The sequence below is a fragment of the Corvus moneduloides genome, chromosome 19, assembly GCF_009650955.1.
Source record: "Corvus moneduloides isolate bCorMon1 chromosome 19, bCorMon1.pri, whole genome shotgun sequence".
In the NCBI taxonomy this organism is placed as follows: domain Eukaryota; kingdom Metazoa; phylum Chordata; class Aves; order Passeriformes; family Corvidae; genus Corvus; species Corvus moneduloides.
In genome coordinates this window covers 8,515,196-8,533,834 of record NC_045494.1, presented here as the reverse complement: position 1 = coordinate 8,533,834, position 18,639 = coordinate 8,515,196, and the positions used below count along the sequence as shown (strand labels likewise).

At 43.7% G+C, this 18,639-nt stretch overlaps 1 protein-coding gene and 1 long non-coding RNA gene across 19 annotated transcripts in view; one reads left to right on the top strand and one right to left on the bottom strand.

The window, feature by feature from the left end:
• The window catches only part of TNRC6C (trinucleotide repeat containing adaptor 6C), a 97,710-nt gene that overhangs the window by 41,920 nt on the left and 37,151 nt on the right, over positions 1-18,639 (top strand). For 16 of the 18 annotated variants that reach the window (XM_032129380.1, XM_032129373.1, XM_032129388.1 and 13 more), the window contains exon 4: positions 1,774-2,118. In XM_032129380.1, coding sequence (XP_031985271.1) covers positions 1,774-2,118 — 345 coding nt within the window. Of the gene's footprint in view, positions 1-1,773; positions 2,119-12,604; positions 13,081-18,639 lie in introns of those variants that run through there. The other 2 variants (XM_032129389.1, XM_032129390.1) reach the window with 2 other exon arrangements.
• On the bottom strand, positions 4,267-15,777 carry LOC116453685. Its single transcript, XR_004243900.1, has 3 exons — positions 15,487-15,777; positions 13,995-14,152; positions 4,267-9,421 (listed from the first exon to the last, which is right to left on the bottom strand). It is a non-coding gene; the product is annotated as an uncharacterized LOC116453685 (long non-coding RNA).

Genomic DNA, 18,639 nt, shown 5'->3' with positions numbered 1-18,639 from the left:
GTGGTTTCCATTCTCTTGTCCTTTTCCTCCTCTTGCCTGGCATTCCCTCTCATCTGCTGGCACCAGGATGTGTGTGCCTGGTCTGTCAGCTGAGCTGGAGAAGCTCCCTGGCTGGAATGGTGGGTTATTTTTGGTTGATCAGCCTGTGTCTGCAGTGCTCTGGATGAACCTTGTGGTAAATGACTTTGCAGAAATCCTGAGTCCTTCAGATCTCACCGTTTGTAAATGTTTGCATCTCTGTGATGGTGGTGGTAGTAGAGGTAAATGCTCACATTGCTGTAACAGTAGCAGCAGAAGCAATAGGAGCTAAAACAAACCCATTAAAATTAAGTCAGACTTACTTTCTATCATGTGAACGACAGATCTATTTGTATTGTGGAAACAATACAGTTTTCACATACATGTTGAAGATGCAGATTTGGTATTTGAAAATAATTATTCTGCATTCCATGACACTTTAAATCTACTTTTTAAATTGTCAGAGTGAGGATAAACTGTTTGTTTCCAAAGCTGATTGTGTGTTTTGAAAAGCTAAGTAAGCTTTGTTCTCTGCTCTTCAGGTATTAGTGGTACTTCAATTTTTTTTTTTTTTAAATACTCAGAGTTCCTTTTTTGTTACAGACAGAGTCACAGGTGAAATTGTGTAGGCTTCCAGAGCAAACATCTTGGAGAAGTGAAATGCTGATGGTTCTGTCAGACTTTTTGGGATATTTTTGCTTGGTCAGGTCCCTGCTTGCTTTGGACCAGCCCTCAGCATTCCCTTGGTGCCTGTTCACTGCTGTGGCTGTGGAAGTTGTTCAGTTTTCCAGGTGTGTCAGAGCCTGGAGAGAGGCTGAGTGTGGGTTTATAGTGTCCGTGACAGAGTTCAAGCAATATTTGGACAGCGTTCTTGGGCACGAGGTGTGACTCTTGGGGATGGTCCTGTGTGGGGCCAGCACCTGGGTGATGATCCTTGTGTGTCCCTTCCACTCAGTCTATTCTGTGACTCTGTGAATGAGCTGGAATTTTACACTTGTTGGATGTGGCTTGTGATGAGCTGGAGCAGTGCTTGATTCTGTTCATCCCAGAAGCCCAAAGAGTTTCTCTGGGTGGCCAAACAGCTCTGGCAGCTGCTGCCAGGTGAGCCGAGCCTGGGCTGCCATCCCTCAGTGCCATGCCCCGCTCCCTCCTGCCTGTCCCAAAGGGACCTGGCACTGCTGGCCTGGCTGGCTCATTGCAGGCTGGGTTAGTGTGGGGGGTGTCAGATGTACGCCTGGAGTGCAGATGTTGGTGACTGGGATGTCCTACGTGTTTGATGCAAAGGTTTGGATAAAGACCACAAGAAACCCAGTTTATGTGACTGCTGAAGAAGCTGGTGTCTCAGGTCTTTTAGTTTGTTTTTTTGGGAGCTTATTAGAAGCCTGAAAATGTTTGTTTTCATGGCTGTAGGCTGTGGGATTTCATGTTAATGTTGGCAAGGTTGCCCCGAAAACTGCTGAACTGAAAAGGCAGTGGGGGCTCAAGGTGGGTGCAGCAGTGTGCCACTCCCTTTAAATGAGCATTCTCTCCAATACTGAATTGTTACAGTTCTCTCTTGTCCTCCCTCCTGTTTTAAACCATGCAGATGTTTTGTTTCAGTAGGGCATAAAAGCTTCTGATACCAACACAAAAAGTAAACCTACGCAAAAAGTAACACACTGCCAACTTCTAGGTTTGGTCAGTTACAGTAAAACAAAAACCACCCCGCAGCTTTTCAGATCCTAAACCAATGATTATTATTTTCTTTTGCCCTAGTGCCAGAACCTATTAAGACCAGTTTAAGCCAGCCCCAACCTGCCGGTACCGGTACCAGTACTTCCACCAGCACTCTCACCAACAGCAGCAATGGCAAGCGCGCGTCTGCTAACGGGCAGCAGCCTGCGGCGTCCCGATACCTGCCCCGAGAGGTGCCTCCCCGCTTCCGCCAGCAGGAACAGAAGCAGCTCCTAAAGCGGGGGCAGCCACTGCCCACCGGGGCTCTGAGCGCCCCCGGCCCGGCCCCGGGCACGGCAGCAGCGGGAGCCAGCCCTCCTCCTCCTCCTCCTCCTCCTCCTCCGCAGGGAGCAGCGGGACAGCAGCATCCCGGCAAGGCCCAGCCAGGTAAGAGCGGGACCCTGCGGGGAGCAGCTGCTTCGGCGTGGAGCTGCATCCTCTCTTGTCAACAGCGGGATGTTAAGATTGTTAGAAAATTCCACTCCTGTGCTGTTACCCACATTCTGACAGAGTATGCCGTTTCTAGCATCCACTTGTAAGAGATCTTATTGTTTGTTCACGTGCTCAGGCCTGTGGGGTCTTCCTCCAGTTTGGTTTTTTTCCTCCATGTTTCTTTGATAGTTATAATGGATCTTCAGGAAATGTAAATATTTAGTGATGATTCTTACAGAAGCATTGTAATTTTGGGTATTTACAAGTTTTGACCTATCATTTTGGTAATTTGAATGCTCCTTAAAGAGTGTTTTGCATGTTTGTAAGTAAGGAATAGGAACTTTGCCTATGTTCTGTTGTGATATTTTTTGTGCCTTTGCTTGCTTATGGTCTCCAGTGTTATTTTCACCTTAGGAAAATAATGCTTTGGGAAAAGTAGCAGAGTGTCTTAGGCACTTCTACCACTTCATTCTGTCCTTTGCAGGTCACAGAATGGTTTGAGTTGGAAGGAACGTTAGGAAACATCTATTTCCAGCCCCCTGCCATGGGCAGAGACACCTTCCACTAGCCCAGATTGCTCCAAGCTCCATCCAGCCTGGCCCTGGACACTTCCAAGGATCCAGGAGCAGCCACAGCTTCTCTGGGCACACTGTGCCAGGGCCCCACCACCCTCACAGGGAAGAATTTAATCCCAATATCCCATTTAATCCTGCCCTGTGCCAGTGGGAAGCCATTCCCTGTGTCCTATGACCCCAGGCCCTTGTTCAAAGTCCCTCTCCAGCTCTCCTGGAGCCCCTTTAGGCCCTGCAAGGGGCTCTGAGCTCTCCCTGGAGCCTTCTCCTCTCCAGGTGAACACTCCCAGCTCTCCCAGCCTGGCTCCAGAGCAGGGGGGCTCCAGCCCTTGGAGCATCTCTGTGGCCTCCTCAGGACTCTCTCCTGCTCTCCATCCTTCTGATGTTGGGAGCCCCAGAGCTGGATGCAGCACTGGAAGTGGGGTCTCAGATAGACACAAAGGCCTTCCTTTGGTTGAAATTGGATGTTGAGGAATAAGTCTCTTACCTAACTTTATTTTCCTGAAGCTGCTGATGGGAAATTAGCAGCTTTCTTCTTATTTGCCCTTCTGTGCTAGAGATCGTGTGAGCTTTGCAGTGGAGATGAGCTCGGTGGTGCACATCTCCTTTTCCATCTCTGTTCTGTGTGGGTGCCAGGCAAAGCAGGGACTGTTCTGGCATACAGTTATCCATGGCTTAAAAAAGTGATCTGGACTAAATCATAAAGGAGGAGTTTGATATCTTGAATATTAGTCATTTCTGTATGATCTCAAGAGTTGCTCATTAGCACTCATTAGCACTGTCAAACATCACAAAATTTGGATCTGAATTGTCTGCAGCTTTTCCCTTTGGGCATTAGCAAATCTTCCACTATTTTTGCTGCTGAGCAGAACTACAACAGAGAAAATTCTTTGGTGATGTCCTTAGAAGTTTTAGTTAGATAAGAGAATAATCTCTCTCTGAAATGACAGCTTCTGTAGTTCTCGAAATTTGAAAATATCATTCAGCTACTCCCTGGAAACCCAAAACTGGATAGGCAAAATGAAGCAATTGATTATTTATTAAAATGGTTCTTTTAGGGAGGGAAGAGGTTCTGCTTCTGTATTCTCAAGTATTTGGCTTTAGTGAGATGGAAAGTAATCATTTCCCAGCAGTTCTTTAACTTTTCTAACAGCATTCTCATCTTTCTTGCAAATCCCAATTCATCAGGGATGGTTCTGACATTCTTGGCTTCTTCTGGATTGGGAAATGTTTGTTAACTGTCAGACTAATGTTCTGTGTTGGAGATATGTTTATTATTTTATTTTCAGAATTCTGGAATCATAGAATTGTAGCATATCCTGAGCTGGAAGGACCCCACAAGGATCATCACAGTCCAACCCCTGGCCCTGCCCAGACACCCCAACACTCCCACCCTGGGCATCCCTGGCAGCGCTGTCCCAACGCTCCTGGAGCTCTGGCAGCCTCGGGGCCGTGCCCATTCCCTGGGGAGCCTGGGCAGTGCCCAGCACCCTCTGGGGGAAGAACCTTTCCCTAATATCCAGCCCAAACCTTCCTGGCCCAGCTCCAGCAGTTCCCTCAGGTGCCGGGGAGCAGAGATCGGAGCTGCCCCTCTCATCATTATTTATGTGGGACACACAGAGCAGCCAACTGAAGTGGCTCAGGCTGCCTGAGGGTGAGGATGAGGTTTCTTCCAGGCATCGTTATAGGTGTTTCTGAAGCATCTGTGTTTGAGTTTAATGAAACAAAGTCCACTGTAAATCATAACATAACTCATAAAAGAACTTTGCTTGTAAGAGTTTAGCAGGAGCTGTCTGACTTTGATCTTGCCAGATGCATTTTTACCTTCAGGCTTTATTTTTTCCCCCATTCCTATTTTAACTTGCTGTATGTGTAGTTTGTCAGCCTGGTGACCCTCAGCAGATGTTTTACACTGTTGGAATTAGTTTGGGGCTTTTTATTTTTTTCCTTCTTTCATGTTACCACTGGAAAAATTCAGAGTACAGTAAAAGCTAGTAGAAATGAGAGGAAAAGAAACAGTGCAGCAGCTTTTCAGCTTAATATTGCCCCAAACAAGTTAAACCCAGATCAAACTCTCAGCAAAAGTAATTCTTGCCATCATAGTCATGGAGTGGTTTGAGCTCAAGTAACCTTAAAGCTCCTCTGATTCCAGTCCTCTGCCATGGGCAGGGACACCTTCCCACCAGACTGGGTTGTTCCAAGCCCCGTCCAGCCTGGCACCAGTGTCTCACCACCTTTGCAGTGGAGAATTCTTTCCTAGTATTTCATTTAAACCTGCCCTTCTTCAGCTTACAGACATTCCCTGTGTGCTGTCCCTCCATCCCTTGTCCAAAGTCCCTCTGCAGCTCTCCTGGAGCCCCTTTACGCCCTGGAAGGGGCTCTGAGCTCTCCCTGGAGCCTTCTCTTCTCCAGGTGAACACTCCCAGCTCTCCCAGCCTGGCTCCAGAGCAGAGGAGCTCCAGCCCTTGGAGCATTTCCATGGTCTCCTCTGGCCTTACTACCCTCTGAGTAAATAATTTCGTTCTCACTTCAGTTCTAAACCTGCAATTTTAATTACTCAATAGCAGTTTGTCCATAGATTCACAATTGTCCTGTTGCTGTTTACTCTGTAAAGTCAACACAAAAGGTTTCAAAGGCACCACAAGATCTGCACACTGAACAGACCCCTTGGGACAGGGTCTTAAACAAGCAACATCTTGGCTACCTTTTTGTCTGCTGACACGAGGTGGTGTTTTGAGATTTCAGTGATGGCCTTTTCCACACAGAAAGGACTTGCTGAATTCTGGAGCTCTCACATCATTCTTTCCAGCAGGTGGAGCATCAGCTCATTTACTGACTGCAGACGCAGGAGGGAAAAAAAAAAGTCCAGCTCGGCTTGTAACGACAGCAGCTCTGTGCCTGGCTGCCCTGGGAGGCCAAGGGAGGAGTACCTCTCTCCTGAGAGACCTTTGCAGCCACGAATTGTACATGTTCACACTGTTACTCAGTCTCTGATCCAGGCTTTGTTTGCATCTTTTGAACATAAAGAGCAAAGAAGTAGGAAGAGTACGTAGGGAAGGCCAAAGCCTTTTCATCTCAGCTGTTGGGATCTGAGTGACTGTTAGATTGAGAAAAAAATAGGGAGTTCTATATCCTGTAAACATAAGAATTTCCCCTGAAATCTTACTGAGACTGGTCGTGTCTTACATGAGCATCTTGTATCCAGAAGAAGCTTCATGTGAGTTCATGTCTGTAGCATTTCTTCTTATACCTTCATATCCCTTCAGAGTTAATTTGTAATTATGCATCCACGCTCCTTTCAGGCCTTACTTATAATATCTGGATACAAGGAATGCTGTTAGAGAGTCACTGCCAGTCTCTCCACTCTAAAAATCCCACTATTTTATCTCTCTATTCTCTTATCAGCAGCCCCTGTTATCTACTGCCTTGGCCTATCCAAAACACTTATCAGAACTTAACTGCAATGTCGTGAATTAAAAGGGATGTTCTGCCAATGTTAGGCAAGTGGGAATTAATGGCCACTAATATATTCTTTGTCAGGTTTATCACCTGGAAATATCAGTGAAGTGGGTGAGAGTAGGGACTTCTTTGTTTCTTTCTTAAGGTAATCTCTAAAACATTAACCAGACAAACTGTAATAGAATTTAAATATTTCAAATTGCATAGAATATTTTAGAAATCTTACCCCTTGAAAACAGTCTTTTATTCGTTGTTAACTATTATGAAACTTTTGAAGTTATGAAATTTCTGAAGTGCTTTAGAGTGGAATAGTTATTTGTCTGGAACTTCTGTCTTGAGCTACAGAGCTTGTTCTTGACCTGCCCCCTCTGTAATCCTTTCCAGGGTTACACTGAAGGAAAGCTGTATCTCTGATTTATGAGCAGTATTCTATTATCTAGTCTAGTTTGTTATTTTTACTTAAAGATGGGACTTTTTATCTCTTCCCTCTCTCCCTTCTTTGTCAACTCACTCCACTAAACAGGTGAATAGTTAACTTCCCTCATTAAGGTGTGAGGCATTAACTGAATTAATGGAATGGTCCTTTGCCGCGTGATCTAAAAGAATTAGGATAATTTCTGGAAGGTACCATGGGAGATTAAAAATACCAAGTAATGTTGATTTCTTAGTTTATTACGAATGATGAATTTTATATAGGAGTCTCCAGGCAACCAGTGTGTTTGATGATTATAAGAACAGAGATCAAAAGAAGTAATCAGTTCTCCTCCAAGATGCCTTTGACTTGCCTGAAATTCAGCAATGTGAAACCATCTGTCAGCTCAAAAGCAACCTACCATGTCCTTCAGGAGTCAGGGTGGAACTTGTACCCATCTTTTTATTGGCAAGTAGAGTGTTTTGCAGAACAGATCCCTATCATCTGTTTCCAAAGTCCAGAAAGAAATGAGAGCAAGTAACTCCTGCAGTAATCTGAATGAGTAAACACACCAGCCTTGTGGAAACTCGAGTTACATTCTTAATTTGTTCTATCTGTTGTTTGCTGTGGAGTGAGAATTTGACAGCAGTTACAGACACTGATTTATTTTCCTCGTGTGGGCTGATTCTAGATTTTGTGCTGAACTTTATTCTTCTTTTTCCTGGAGCTGGAAGGTTTATTTTGTGTTTGAAGATTTCTTTAGCTGCAGTTTCAAGATTCATGCTCCTGGATTCATGCATGGTATGGTGTGCACCTTGAAGTGGGCAGCTGCAAGTTGCTGAGTGCTGTTGTGTGACAGGTTAACTCTTCTTATAATCTCTTTGCATTAACCTTAGATTTGATAATTTTTTAGGAAGCAAGATTAAAATATGCTGGTTACCGTTAAAATCATGTCTGACAATATTCATTCCAAACATCCAACCCTTTAACTGATGTTACTTCAGAATTCCTTCTAACTGGGCAATTCTATATGGTTGTAAAGTCAAATTTGGAGAAAAGTTTTAGGGAGAGACATCATGCCTTCTAAAGCCAGTCAATATAGTTGGAAAACACTGATAAGCTTTGACACACAGTTTTTTCATGAGATCCAGCAAAGTAATAGAGACCTTTCTGCAAAAGTCATGCTTGAGGAATTCAGCTTGAGCAGTTCAGCTCATTGTGATTTGTGATGGCTGTAGGTGAGGCATGCACATGCCAAAGCAGTTCTGAAATACATTAATAAAGTTTAATTTCAAAAGTCTGAAAAAAGATTTAGCTTGATCTCCTGGAGGCACTGCAAACAGGCTGAGCTTTGACAAACAAAGCACATGTGAAAAGTGCTTTTATGGAAATGATTTGCTGAACTTCACCTCTTTGGGCCCATATTCTGCAATTTCATTAGCAGCATATCTTTGCTGGCAAAACATTACTGTGTTTTTGCTTTTAGTTGGAAAGTTACACAATTAAAACCAGAAACTTTAGAAATGGATTCATTCTGGATCTCCCAGAGCAGAGTTTTTCATATGTAATAGTTAAAACACTAAAAGCTATAAAGGAGAAATTAGGTAATATTTGTTCATTCTGTTTGCACACTTTCTATGTATATAATTTCACACTTTATATAGAAAATACACTTTTTAAAAAAAGTATTCTGCATAATTCCTGGATGATGTGCTTCATAATGTCATGGCTGTTGATCTTGAATGAAGAAAGCAGCATGGTGATGTTTCTTTAGAAACACAGGAATTGGCTCTTTATGCTACTTCAGTGGAAGGTGACTGTATATGACAAACACACAATTCTATCCTGCCAAAAACTCCTGACAGCTCCAATCCTTACACACTGGTGTTGGCCACGATTTGCAGAGCAATTCACTGTACAGCTCATCACTGTACACACACTTCTGTAATGTGGCTGTGGAAAAGTCTTCCTGCTAGTGGGATCAAACCATGGAAAAATTACCAGAATTAGGCTCGATTACTTTTTTTGCCAGTAGTCTCACTGAATTAGCACTCTAAGGGGATGTTCAGGTGTAAGAGGTGATAAGTGTTTCTGTCTTCTTGTAGTGTTTCTCAGGGCTCTGTTTATTATCTGGTAGCACTTCGGTGTATGATGTGTGGCCCTGGAAATCAGGGAGTGTTGCCAAAGGTCACTGGTGCCAGGTGTATATTTAGACAAAAGGAAGTTAAAACATCACACAAGGACAAAAATGTAGCAGGTAACACACAGAAGGGATCTAACCCATGGTGCTGTCTCCAGGATGATGAACATTTTCTGAACTGCAGTGATAGAAAAGTTGTGGGAAGTGAGTCTCAGTTAATGGAGAGTTTTGTCTCCCATCTAAATTTTCAAAAATTCCATATAATGCTTTGAATACAGGGAGGTGGCAAGCTCGGTGTAGCCTAAATACAGGCATTAGGAATGAAAAATTATGGTAAAAAACCGCATCAGTAAACTAATATTTGGAACAAATTTTTCTGTATTGTGTACGTTATCTGACATCAGGCAGCAGAGCATGAAAAATAAATCTGCTGCTTCAAATCTCTTTGACAGTGATTAGAATTTTTCACAGGGAGAAAGAAAAATAAAAATCTGTGGAAGGATAAATAACTGAGGTGCTTTTGTAGTTTTGCTGTCCTCACTTTCAAAGAGTAGGGCTGTGCAAAAACTTGATGGCTCACAGGTGGCTGCTTTTGCTTCAGGAGCTGCAGAGCTGCATCTCCTCCAGCTTCACTGTGGATGGCTGTGCTGCCAGGGACAGGAACTGCCCAGGTGTCTGTGGGGAAGGAAAGGTTAGGAAACAGTCTGACAAGGTCATCAAATGTGCAGGTGGCCGTTTTCTGACAAAGCATGTGAAGAGACCCAAGTAGCAGGACCTGTCCTGGCGGTGGAGAAGTAAAAGGTCGACAGCAACAGGAATTACATATAGTGCTACTAGAAAGAAATAAAGACATTTGTAGTAGTTTGGAGGAAAAAAAGCCCCAAAGAACAAAAAGCTAACTCTTTCATAAGTCACTCAGTAGTAGAAGCAAGGTCAGGGGGGCACAGGGAACTACTGATGGATGGCATCAGGAATACTTTAAATACGTTTCCCCTTCATCTGTAAACTTAGAACAAAAGCTACAGCAAATACTCCAGGAAATAGAGTTTCCAGTTGTCTGGAAATGATGACGTTCATAGGAAACTAAGTAGAGGATGGATTGGAGAAATGTGGTCACTTTAAGAGTATGAAAACTACAAAAGAGAAAAAAGCCAACCAATGTTAAGAGGTGAGAAAGTTGGAACTGAGGAAGTGTAAATCAGACAGAGTAGCTGTTAGAATGATCCTAGGGAAAAAACCCAAAGCAGCCATTTCTGTGCATGTTGAACTTTTCAGGAGAGAAATGCGGAGTCACCAGGGTTTGTGGAGAGCAGGTTATACCAAAGGGGGTGGTTCCCTGTCAGCAGTGGGACAGGCACTCTGGAATGTCCTAGAAATCAACTTTGTGCAGCCCTTCCTAGTGGCTCAGAAGACTTTCCCGTGCTGGATGTGTGGTGGTGTAAATAAGTGGGAAGTACAAGATGGAGCTATTGTAAGAAGTGTCACAGCTGCTCGGGAAGGTGCAGACAGGGAGGGAGTAGCTGTCCTTCCTGGCACAGTGATGAGAACGTTTTGAGTGAGAGTGCAGATCTGTACTCTGATATTTCAGTCAAGCTTTCAACTATAAACAACAGCCTTCAATAAATTTTTGATCGAGACCAACTGGAGAAGAGTGCAAGGCAACAGAAAGGCAGAATTACAGTATGGAATAGTGGTGACACACCTGTGTAATTGGATAAGAAATAAAGAAATTGGAAAGTTTCTTCATTTTGGCCAGAGCAGCTCTATACCCAAGTACAGGTGTGTGGGTCTCATGCTGCAAAAAGGGATGTGGTCACAGGGTAAATTTAATTAATGTGTTGAAAAGAGAGCAGTCACTGAGGGATAGAGGCAGCACTGCTTCCCATGGGACATGTGGGATAACATTCCAGTGGGAGGTACTGTGCCTTCAGAAGGAACCACTTGGAAGAAGCAGAGGAATGCAACAGGAATGGGTAGAGGTCTTGGAAAAAAGCCTTGCAAAGAAGGAAGGAATTGAAGCTCCTGAGTCAAAGGAAGATTGGAATTATAAATGCTGAGATGCTTAAATGGCTGCTGCAGGGAAGGAAACGATATGTTCTGTGTGCCTGTGATGGATCAGATAAGAAATAATGGGCTTAAATTTCAACAAGGAAGATTAAGGGTGGACATTAGGAAAACTGTGCCGATATGAAAGCTGTCTTGAGAAGTGTGAGATAGAGCACTTGGGAATGTGCAAGCTCCGTTGCTGGAGGCAATGGGATAATGTCACCTGGTGTGTGTCAGGAATAGTTCCTTAGACCAGGTGAGTGGGCTGCATCGCCTCTCAAATCGCCATTTTTAGTCTTCAGGTATTAATAATTACGAATTTCAAGTTTATGAGGCACATTCCCCATCGAAGTTGGCCCAAGATGGGAAGGGAACAGATGTGCTCTGCCAGCACAGTTGGTTGGAAGCTGCACTTCATTTTGCTCCCAGGCTCTTTAGTGGGCTCTGACTCATTTCTTGGGATTCTTCTTTGCCTTTCTGTGTACCCCCACTGGTCAAAACAGTCCCCTTCGATAGGTGCCCTGTGTAAGTACTTACCTTCATAAATGGAAGTTGATTATAGGAAGTTTGTGTTATTTATAGGAAAAATACAAGGAGTCCAGTTTTGACCTATTTTAACTAATGGAAATTTCAATCATGTATGGTTAGTTTTAAAGGAATCTAATGTACCACAACAATAGTTTCACTTAAAGCTGTTACTACAAAATTGTCTCTCAAGCCTAGTTCCTGGGTGCATTTGAAATAATTTTCTGAATAGAAACAAAACCAAACAGATTTGATTTTCATTTATCTGTTGTTTCTGAAATGAGGTTGAACCCGACCAGTATTCAGAGACTCTTGCAGAGAAACAGAGAATAAATGTTGTCAAGAGGAAACCAACTATTTTCAGGAGTCCTTCAGTGGAGCAGTTCTCGAGCCAAGAATAGCAGCAGTGATTGTGCCTCGGTGTGGAGTAGCAGCGACCCTGAGAGTGTGGCCGAAGCTGTAAAGAGCCATCGGTGTGAGATCCAGCACAGAGGGGCCAAACCGCCCTGATGAGCCACTGACAGGAACTGAAACAGCAAATTTGAAATGTGCCCCATTTACCACGTCATTAATATGTATTTGGGGCAGGTAGGAGGGGAAATAATTGTAAAGGAGTGTGTTGGACATGCTGGAAGTTAGTGTGAATTAACCTTCAAGGTTTGCATGGTGCACTGATAAAAGCCCTCTGTGTGCGATCTTGGAATTGGTGATGATCTTTTAGGTCCTAAAAATGCAAAGCTGACCCTGTTCTGCTCACTCTGAATGTTCCTGTGCCTCGGAGGGAGCCGAGGCTCCCGGCCCAGGGTGTTCCAAGATGGTTGGTCCCGCTGTGCAGGCGCAGCCAGCGCCCGCTCCTGCCGCATTGTTCGGGCAGCTCTTCCCTGCCTCTATAAACAACTGCGCCGCTGATTAATGCGCTCGCGTTTGCCACTTAGAGCTGGTTTAGATAGAGGCAGGGAAGTCATTAAGGGCTTGGCAGAAGTCCAGAGTACATCTGGGACTTGGGAGCTGCCACTGGGGCAGGAGGAGGGCGGCAGGCAGGAGCCTGGGGCAGGGGAGAGGACGCTTGGCAAAGGAAGGAGCTGGGGCAGGGAGGAGAACGACGAGGCAGGAGCTGGCATTGGAGCAGGGAGGAGGGCGATGGGCAGGAGATGGGGCTGGGGAAGGGAGGAGGGCACCGGGCAGGAGGCAGGAGATGGGGCTGGGAAGGGGAGGAGGACACGGGGCAGGAGCTGGGGCAGGAGGAAGGAGGACTCCGGGCAGGAGGCAGGAGCTGGGGCAGGCGTTCGGCAGCGCCCGCGTCTTCTCTTGGCTGACTTTCAAAAGCGGCAGAAAAGCAGCTACGGGCGCTAATTGTAGCTGGGTCCTGAAGTGAAAATGTTTTGTGACAGTTGAAAGAATTTAAAGAGGAAGGAAGATCAGTTTAGTGTCAGCTGCAATTAGATAATCAAAGCTTAAAAATCCTGCTCTGTTGATACCTTCACCTAGAGCCGAGGAGCGGAGCGAGGGGAAGGGGGAGGAGGGCTGTGCGTGGAAAGGGCATTTCCATAGCCAGTGCAGCCGAGGCCCGGCCGAGCTCGCAGGTTGTCTGGGCGCGCGCTCGCACTGAGAGATTTTCTTGGCAGCTCTACAGGATGAGGCTTACACTGTACACAGCCGACATATTGAAGCCGGGAGCCCTGGAGAACGTAGAGGCAGGAGTAGAAACAGCTCTGCACACAATGTAGCGTCTCCTAGGATGGTTGGGCGGCTCCTTTCTTCAGGTATTTTATTACCCATCAGCCCTTTTTAGAGCCAAAGAAAGAGAGAAAGTAACCCTAACCCTGAGAAAATAGCATCTGCTTCTGTTAAATCAATTTATTACATAACATTTCAGCGAGAGAGCAGCAGCACAGCGTCCTGAGCTTTTGGCTGCGTTTCAGGTTTGATAAAATGGCGTCTTCGCAGCGAGCTGCTTGTAAAGATATGTTGCACTGAGCAGAAAAATGCAATGATTTGGTGTTTTCTACTGCTGCTTTTGTGTTGGAGAGGTAGCATTTAGTGGAATCTCTACTAATAATGAAAAATCATGTTTATTTTTGCTTGTTTTCTGAATGCATTTGAAAGCTTTCAGCATCAGAGGAAAGGAACTACGTTTGAATGTCGTAGTGCAGAAAATGAAAAGGGGATAACAGGCTTTCCCCCGTGTGGGCTTAGCTATGGTTTAGTTTTAAAATAAATAAAGCTGCTTTATTCAAAGCTTCCATCTCTTTTCTGCCTTTCCACATTATGTGTGCTGTGCAAGATTTCAGCTTCCTCAATCCATGAGACTTGTTGTGAGTGAGCTTTGTAGGGGCTTCAGATAGATGCCAGTTTTCAAATTTGTCTCTATGCCTAGAGCTGGATGCAGCAGGTAACCTGAAATATTAGCACTACAATGCCCAAATTTTCTGCTTTATGATATTTTGTGCTTCAGAATAGATGCTTATGTCATGTTTTCTTTATGAAATTAGGCTACATTTGATTTAGCACTTAAAATGTTCCTGGCAATTCCTATTTAATTTAGATTTGGAAAAACTCATTTATAGTATTGGAAAGATCTGCTCATGTTGAATTGAAAATGATATTTGGGGGGGGGGGGAGTGGGGAGAAAGTAATTTGCCCTTTTTTTCTCATCTTCCTACTCAGGATCACTAACCTTTGTGTGCCAAGGAAAATCCCCAGTGGGACTGTCAGTGGCCCTTGGGATTTTTCTGTGTTCTGCATGTCAGAGCAGAGAGCACCGTCTGTCATCTGTCCTTTGGGCAGCACAGGGCGAGCCAGGGGGTCTGGTTGTTGTTACGTGACGAACATGGACTGAAAAATAAAACAAGTAATAAGAGAGGAGTCACTGTTAGATCTGATTTAAAATGGGGTGAGCACAATTTATTAATAATGTTCCATAAAAAGTTTATCCCAGACTTTGCCGTTTCGTACCCTGTCCGTCCTTTGGTTCCAAAGCCAGCTGAATGTTGTGTTACAGTTGGGGAAACAGGGTTTTACTGTGTAGCATTTGAACTAATCACTGCAATGGAAGCTATGAAGATACAGTTACTTTTAACTCAGTTGAATAAAAAAAGAAATTAAATATGATTGTAAATGACATTTTCAGAGGAGGATAGAAGTTTGGGGTCAGCTGCTTGTGCAGGCGAAGTATTTTGCTTTTCTAAGAAATGCATGCAACAGCTTCTCCCATTTCACTCTACTCATACTTTGCATTTGCAATCTATGTAAACACTAAACTGATTTAGTAACTAATTATTCATTACCCAACACAGCCAAAAATGTTTTCTGTTTTTAATAAGTACTGAATTGAAGCTGGTCAAGTATGTTGGCTACAGTATGTGATAACACCAGCAATCTCCTCCCACTCCATTAAGGATATTATTTAAAAAAAAACCAGCAACACAAAACAAAACAACCCCTTATGCTATTGGTTATACTGATCAGAGCTGTGCATTTTTCAGGTCATGTGTACGGTTGCAGTTGGACAGAAGTTCTGTGCTTGTTAAAAACAAATTTGAGCCATTGTTGTCCAATTAATATTTCCTTCCTGGTGGCCGAAGAAATGTTGTTGATCAGGGGAACTGTATTTTATAAAAGATGCATAATTAAGATTTTGAAACACAAAAGCATTAATTTAAGAATCATTTTCACTCTGTGGTGTCCCAGCACCAGGATTTGCTAACACGGAATACCTGTGGTTCCTGTTCCTTGTGCCTTGTTTACAGTCTTCGCTCAGCTCACAGAGGAGGGATAGAAATGCTTCTGGTGGACTCAGTACTTTAATTTCACCTCTTTGCACAAATAAGGAGGAACCGATTCTTAAGAATTTTTAAACTGGGTTTTCCATTTCAATCTTAACAACTTTGAAAAGAAAATACTAGGAATTTTTGTGAAGAGTTAGTTTCCTAGAAAGTCGGAGGAAGTCGGCATTTTCAAAAAAAATCCCCAAACAAACAGAAAAGTTCTCTAGATGTAATCATATAAAATATTTTGCTTTCATTATTTTTCCCAAATATTTAAGGTCTTTACAGAGTAAGTAAGACTGTGCTATTCATTATTTATTTCATAGGCGCAAACCCCTTTTAGTTAAAATGGAAAAATGTCTTTTTGTTATTTGCTTCTAGAGACAAGAATATAAAACTTACTCTCTTCAGGATCTGTACTCAAACTCCTGGTTTGTCTGACAGCAAAGTCCCAGTTTATGCAGGTTTCTGTTCATTTTGTGAATTTTTTTTCCATTCTCTTCATCTGTCCTGTTGCTTACGAGCTTTATGGCAGCAGCCTTTGGTGTTAGAACCGATTGTTCCAGTGGGTGTTGGATACGATGAGGTTATTGCATGATTCTTTCTCTGGTTTTTGAATCCATGACTTGTGGAAGGCACCGGCGGGATCCCGCTGCCTCCGGAGCAGGGAAGGCGCAGCACAGGGACCCGCTACTCCAGAGGGGGATTGCTGATTTCATGTCCCCTACACGGAATTATTGTAATCCCCACCAAAGTCACCACTTTCAGATTAGTCCGTAGTTATTGTTGAGGGAATCATCTGAACCTCAGGAAGAGCGACTGCGCCAATGGTACAGGAAAGGGAGCACCTGGATTTGCAAAGCCTTGGGAAGCCCAGGGGTTTTGGAGCTGCACGTGTGGCACTTCCCAGCCCCGCATTCCTGGTGGGATCCTGCCTGGAGTAGCTGTGTTTGGCCAAGCCCAGGCACTTGGCCATTTTCTACTCTTAATATGGCCATCTCTTGAGTTTTATAGTTCTTCTCCCTCATAATTTTCTTTTCTTCTTGTTTCTCTTACTGCTCCTCCAAATCTGGTCTCTTACCTAACGAATTGTTTTGCTCCCTCCTCTCAGCAGTCATTCTAAGCCGTGTTGTCATCTTCAATCCCACCCCTTCCCTTTATTTTCTGTCTCCTAAGCGCTCCTAAATTTGAGCACTGCTTTAACCACCATCTTTGGGGGAGAGGAGAAAGGAAATGATTAAACAAGCAGCTCCCTTTCGTCTCATCTTGTCGGCCACGGTGCTGTTTCTGTGAGTACGGAGACGTCCTGGGCGCTCTCTCGATCCTCCTTCCCCAGCCTGCCCTGCACAGCTCTGCTCGGGCAGCGCTGTCTCTCTCCCAGCACCCGCACACAGAGCTGAGCTTTGGGCTCTGACAAGGCCTTTCATTGGAACAATGTATTTCCAGCCACTTTCAAATCCTTCTGTCAAGGCTCAAACGCAGCTCTGAGTCGCACCACCCACAGGGTTGAAAAAAATCTCGTATAACTCCTCTTATCTGATTCCTTGGTTGCCTGAACTTCTTATCTTCTGGCCTGGCCTGCCACTGCTTTTTTCCCTTTGTTTGTTCCTACTCTGCTAAGAATGTGCCTCGGCTCATTTCTCTGACCCTGCTGACCCTTTTTAAGTCATTTCACAGCCTGCCTTCCCCTTCCCTCTCTTATCTGGGATTCTGGTCTCTGTTTAACACCTGTGTAGCAAATCTAGATCACCAGGTAAATGTTCAACATGCTTCGTTAGCTCTGTGCTGGAGCAGTTGGCTGTATAGAGGAATAACAGGATGCTTTCTTCCTTTCCAGCCATTGCATGTAGAAGAAGGAATCCAGGTAATTCCAAGTGGCTCCGTTCACATTCTTTCAGATTTGTCATGCACTTATCAATTACTGTGGAAGGAATTCTTCCCTGTGAGGGTGGGCAGGCCCTGGCACAGGGTGCCCAGAGAAGCTGTGGCTGCCCCATCCCTGGAAGTGTCCAAGGCCATGTTGGGCAGGGCTTGGAGCAACCTGGGATAGTGGAAGGTGTCCCTGCCCGTGGCAGGGGGTGGAATGAGATGATTTTTAAGGTCCCTTCAAACCCAAACCATTCAGTTTTCTCTGATTATTTAGGTCTTTCTGTGATTTAGGTCTTTTCCTGGTATCATGAGAAGACAGGTGATGAATTAAGAATGTTTTCCCTTCCTTTCTCTACAATTCTTTCTTCTGCTTCAATTAATTTAAACTAAAAAAAAAAAAAAAAAAAAGCAATCTGGGTTGGTTTATCACTTTACTTCTTCATCTTGCAAAATCTTCATAAGGAAATCAAGTAATCACCTTAAAAAGCAATAGGTGAAATGTGTGAACAAGACTTTGCTGAAGAGAGAGAGCCTTTTCTGATCTTGGGAGTAATTTTTGCAGTATCAGAACACCTCTAATTGAAGGAGCTAATCACACCAACAGATTTTTGATTTAAATTAATTCATATTAGGCATTTGTTGTTAACAACTTGTTTGGGAGATTTATTGCATCCATCTTCCCCACAAAAAGATTCCTTTTATTCACAAATCACAAAGAGTAGAAGCCAGATTTAAAGCAGGTAAAAATAACTGACATCCAAAATTTGTTGCTTTGATATGTGCAAGCAGTTAAGAGGAGCTCTTCTGCAGGTTGTCTCCTGTACAGATGCCTTGGATCACACTGAAATACTTGTTATCAAATTCCTATCAAAAGAAACTAAGAGAAGTAATCTTGTACAGAGCAGTTGGCATGGAAAGTAAATGCAAGATCTTGACCAGAGCTTGAGCTCTTTACATGAGACGTGTTGTGCCTTCCAGTTTAACGCCATACCCTGGCGAGCAAGCAGGTGCTCAAGAGCTTTTGATTAATTTTTTGGGTTAGTGTCTGTGTTGGAGGATGCAGTAGTGCTGAAAAGGCACAGCATCACTTTTCATTGGCCTGGGGACACAGGGGATTGTGTGTACAAATGCAAAATGATGTTTACACCTCAAGTAAAGCCTGTGAGAGGTAAGTTTCTTGACAAAATTCAGCTATTTCGAGAATCCCAAGTTCTCTGCTAAAATATACATTAGTGGTGTTTATAATTGGCACCTAAGAGTAAAAGTTGTTGTCTATATTTGTTTCTTTATTTACAGGAAGGGTTGAAAACCTTGATGAAGTATGAATTTAGTGTGTTGTATGTGGGTGTGTATGTAATATCTCAGGGCAGGCAGACATTTTACATTTTTTATTGGATGCTCTTTCTTTGTGTTTCTCTGAAGAATGAGAATTGAGTCAAAAGAAATGGTAAGAGTCTGCTAGATACTTCTGGTTTTTTTCCAAATTTGCTTTTCAGACTTTTCACATAGATTAGTGTATTTGGTCTTATTTATTGCCTGCTTATTATTTTTACTGGTACACTGGGGGCTACAAAACACTTGCTCTGTTCTAAAATGAAGTTGTTTAGTTATTTTAATTGTGAGTTTTGCCAGATTAAAAAAAAAAAACCCCAAACAAATTAATATGAGTCTCGTGCTCCATTGTAG